The sequence below is a fragment of the Pediculus humanus genome, genomic scaffold (assembly GCF_000006295.1).
Source record: "Pediculus humanus corporis 1103172108303 genomic scaffold, whole genome shotgun sequence".
NCBI classification, from domain to species: domain Eukaryota; kingdom Metazoa; phylum Arthropoda; class Insecta; order Psocodea; family Pediculidae; genus Pediculus; species Pediculus humanus.
Window position 1 is genome coordinate 137230 of NW_002987872.1, and position 5098 is coordinate 142327.

General features: G+C 22.8%; 1 protein-coding gene across 1 annotated transcript in view; it reads right to left on the reverse strand.

Moving 5' to 3' along the window:
* Positions 1-1284, reverse strand: part of Phum_PHUM572440 (ADAM 9 precursor, putative) — a gene marked incomplete at both ends in the record, with an annotated part of 12532 nt that extends 11248 nt beyond the window's left edge. The window contains 2 exons of the mRNA XM_002432105.1: positions 186-332; positions 1258-1284. Of these exons, the coding sequence (XP_002432150.1) occupies positions 186-332; positions 1258-1284 (174 nt within the window). The remainder of the gene's footprint in view (positions 1-185; positions 333-1257) is intronic.
* Between the last annotated feature and the right edge of the window lie 3814 nt (positions 1285-5098).

Sequence of the window (5098 nt, forward strand, 5' to 3'; positions counted from 1 at the left end):
ACGTTTTTTTTTTTTTTTTTAAATAAAAATAAATAAATAAAAACGGTAAAAGCGTCGAAGCAAATAAAAAAAAATTTGATTTAAAAAAAAAATTTTTTTACGTGGGAATAGAAAAATTTATTTTTCCGTGGGAATAGAAAAAATTTTTTTTTTTATTTAAATTGAAAAAAAAAAAAAAAACTCACCGAGAGATCCCCACCGTAAAATGGATGAATAACAAAAGTTTCGTTTCCAATATGTATGACTCCAGATACGCCGTTACACGTATGAAAAGCTGCCGCCGCTCCTGGATAATCTTTAACTGTTCCATGATAATAACAGTGTTCTATTTCCTGGAAATTAATAATCAAAATAATAATAATAATTTACGAATCAAATAAATCCATTAATTATTAATTTTTTTTTTTTTTTTTAAATCGCGGGAGGGGAAAATAATAATGATAAAAGGATTCAATAAATTTTCATTTTTATTGGAGGGGGGAGAAGGAGGAAGGGAGATGGGGAATGGGAAAAAGGAAATAATTAATAAAATTTTTTTTTTTGCTGTGTGATATCGAAACGATTTAAATTTGGTGACCGATTCGACGACCGGAAATGGTTAAAATTTTATCAACAGAAAATTAAATTTTATTTTATTTTTTTAACTAATAACGCAAACACATAAATTCTAAAAATAAAAAAATTTTTTAATTTAAAATTTTACTAAAAATCTATAAATCATAAATTTTTATTTTTTTTTAAATTTTCTTTTTAATTTTCCATAAATTTTCTCAATTTTAAAATAACCTTGAAAAAAAAACTGGAAACTGTTTCCGTTTTTTCTTTTTTCGTTTATTATAATTTTAATATTTGTTTACGGTTGAATAATCAAAGAGTGTTTTTAAAATTAAAAAAAAAAAATAAGACAATGTAAATGAATAAAAGAAGAAAATGAGAGAAAAAGAGAGAAAGAGATGAAATCTTGATTTGTTTATTAAGTCATTTTGGAAGAAAGAGAAAGAAAAAGAAAAAGAAAAAAAACTCAACGTTTTGTTAAAACAATCTAATAAATAACTTTTAAAAATTTTAATCTGACTTGGAGGATGCTAAGAATAGAATAGAGAGAGAGAGAGAGAGAGAGACAGAGAGAAAGGAAAAAAGGTAAAAAAATAAGAAACGGATGTAGAAAAAAAATAAGAAAAAATGACGAAATGGAAAAAAAAAATATGAATTTTTATCCAAAGAAAAATTTTTTTTTTTTTTTTTTCATCGACGAACAAACGACTCGATTGAAAATTTTTCCATGACGTTCTAGAAAAATAAAAAAAAAAAAAAAAACCAAAAAAATAAAATTTTCTTTTAAAACGTTTCGAATCCCCCGCTCCCCTACTCCTTCCACCCTCCTCCTCTTTCTCCTCCTCACCCCCTCCCCGAGAAAAAAAAAAAAAAAATTATTTACGAACGTCGAATGAAATATCATTATTATATCATTTAAATAAAAAAATTTTTTTTTTACACTTGCATATGACGTTGCTTTTATTATTATTATTATTATTTCACGACGTTTATTTTCCCTTCTCTCTCTCTCTCTCTCTCGTTTTCATCCCGATATTCCCTGGATCGTTCCCTTTTTTTTTTTACTTCTCAAAAATTTTTTGTAATACGTATTTAACGTTCGATATACATATAAATTTTTTTTTTTCGTTTGTTTGTTTTGTTTGTTTTGGATTCCATATTTTATTGGCTGTCAATTGTAATTCCAAATTTATTTTATTTTTTTTTTACTTTTTCTTTTCTCCGAATGATTATGTTTTCCCTCTCTCTCACCCCCTCTCTCTTTTTCTCTCTCCTGTAAAATTTATTCCCTTTATTTATTTATTTTTGTTTCGCGTTTTTGTCAACAATTGCAAGCAACAACATACACATAAATTCTTTTATCTAATTTAACTTCTTATTTATCGTATCGTGATTGTCGCTGTTTGTGTTTGTTTGTTCGTTTGTTTGTTTTAAACATTATATATTAAACAATCGTAAAGTTTATTAATTATTAAAACATTTTAATTTATTTTAACTATTATAAAATATATATATATGTATGTATGCAAATTATAAAAAAAAAAGTTTGAAATCTTTTATTTATTAATAACAAAAGGAATCGATGATAAGAAAGAAAAAGAAAAGAAATGATAAGAAAAATGATAAGAGGAAAAAGGACAAAAAATGTCATGACGTAAATTTTTTTTCGTTTAAAAAGTGAAGAAAAAATTAAAAATAAAAAAATTTTTTTTTTTTTACTTTTTTTTTATACGCGTAAATACGTGGGAGGAATGGAGGGGGAAGGGGTAAAAGAAGGAAGAAAGAGAGGGGTAAAAAAAAAAGAAAATGGCGATTTTTTAAAAAAATTCTCCTCCCCTTTCCTCCCTTCCTCCCACTCACTCGCCCACATTAAAAAAAAAAGAAAAAAATTCTTCAAACTATATTTTTTATTTGAGATTTTCAAAGAAAGTTTTTTTTTTCTTTTTCTTTCTTTTTCTTTTTCATTTTTTTTTCTTTTACTTCCGTTTCCGTTTTACTCGTATAATTTATTTTTATAAAAATTTTTTCTTTTTTTTTTTTTTTTATTTTCATTAAAAGAAAAAAAGAAAAAAAGTTTTAAATAATTTACGATTGTTATGTTTAAAACAAAAAAAAAAAAATGAAAACTTAATCGGAAAGCAAAAAAGAAAATTTTTTTTTTTTTTACTCTTGGCAAAAATTAATAAAAAAATTATTATTATTATTATCATTATTATCATTATTAACATTTGTCTTATTTTTTTAACGATAAAATATTTAACGGTAGAGCAAAAAAAGAAAATTAGTAACGTGACGCAAAACGCAAATCGAATCGTTTTTTTTTATAATAGGACCGAACGGAAAACCGGAAACAGAAAAGAATGAAAAACTAGAAAATCTTCATAAAAACTAATAATAATAATAATAATAATTGTAAAGAAATATGAAAAGAATAAATGAAATCGAAAAAAGAATAAAATAAAACAAAGGTTAAAAAAAAAAGAAAAACGTTAGAGAGAAAATTTAAAAATCAAATTTTTGTAAAAATAATTAAAATGGCGACGATGCGTGTAATTATGTAAATTTTTTCTCTTTTTAATAATTGCATATCCGATAATTCAATTTTCTCTCTAAAAAAAAAAAATTAAATTAAATTAAATAAAATTTTCAAAATGGTCGCTAATAGTAATAATAATAATTTCCGGTTGAATTTTTACGATTATTATTATTATTATTATTATTATTTCAATTTTTTTTTTTTTAAATCTGAAAAAATTTTTACGTTTTGGCGACGACATTCATAATCAAAATTAAAATTTTTTTCCGCCTTTTTTTTTTTTTTGAAATTTAAATTTATTTAATTCCTTTTTTTATTTTATATTTTTCATTCGGGATTTTCAAAAGGTTTTTACTTTTTCCCCTTCTCTTCCCTCCCCTCCCTTCTCCTCTCCACTTCCCGTTTTTCCAACACTCCTGAATAAATTGTGTTAATCAATTAAAATTAATATAGAAAAAAAAAAATTTTTCGCCTTGTGAAAATGTGAAGGAAAAAAAAGGAAAAACAGGAATTCTAGAAGAAGGGGAGAGGGAAGGGAGTAGGAGAAAAAATAAAAATTATTAACGTGAAATTTATTTTGAATTTAATTTCCGGTTTAAAAATTCCGGTTAAATACAACATTTATTTATTTATTTTTTAAATTAAGATATAATTATTACGTAATTATAAGTCGTAACGAAAAAAATAAAAAGGGTTCAAAGGTTAAATTATGGTTAATTTTTAATAATAATAGTGATAATAATGATGAAATTTAAAACTTACCGGTGCTGCTATCTGTTCAGCTCCATTTTGAAGATAGTGTTTTTGTACCAGATTAGGAGCCAAAAGTTGACTGGAACCAAAAAAAAAAAAATTTATTATGTTTTTGTTCTGGAACTGTGAAGAATTCTGGAAAATATTAAATCCGGATGAAAAATAAATAAATAAATAAACTTACATAAAAAAAAAAAAATGGCGGCGGGGAAAAAAATTTCTTATTTATTAAACGAAAATTAATTTTTTTCTTTCGAAAGAAATTTGTTTTATTAAAATCCGATTGGAAAATTTTTTTTTTTTTTTAAATAAATTTTCCTTTTAATTTTTCTCATTTTTTAAAATTATATTTATTATGATAATACTTTCGTAACTGAATACATAATTTTTTTTTTTATGTATAAAATTATTCGTTAAAAAAAAAAAAAAAAATTCGAAAACGAAAAAGTTTGACGTGGAAATTATTTAAATCAATCCATCAATCGATCGATCGATCGATCTATCGATGATCGATTTATTTATTGATTACCTTTGCGTAAAATTTAAATAAAAAAAAATATGAGAGAGGGGGAAAATTTTTTTTTTTTTTTTCTCTTAAAGTTTGGAAAAGAATAAAGTTTAAGAAAAAAAAAAAAGTCATTTGAGACTAAAGTTTTTCCTTTTTTTTTTTTGTTCCTTTTTTTAAGGATGCTTGTAAAAGGAAAAGAAAAAAAAAAGGATTCATACGTCAAAATCTTTTTTGCCTTATGTGTGCATCATAAAAAAAAAAAAAAAAAGAAATCTCTGGAAGAAAAAAAATAAGATAAGAAAAAACATTTTTAACTGTCTTTTTTTTACTTTTAGTTTAAACCAAACTTTAAAATTGTTTTCAAAACAAATAATAATTTTTTTTTATTTTATTTTTATCCATGTTAACGTCAATTGTTGTTAAATAAAAAAAGGAAAAACTTTTTTACTTTTGAAAAATATATATATATATAAACAATCAATGGAAAAATTTCGAGTGTTCTAAAAACCTAAACAAGCATGTCTTACATGATTATTATTATTATTTGAATAAAAAAAAAATTTTCTTTCAATTTTTACACTTAAATTTTTCCTTTGATTTCCTTTGAATTTAAAATAATTTTTTTCGTTATATCGGAGAAAAAATTAAATTACATTATTATCATTATTATTTTATTTATTAAATTATTAAAAAGAAAAAAAAATTTTTGTTTGTTTGTTTGTTTTTTTCCCGAGTGTGTTGGGTTG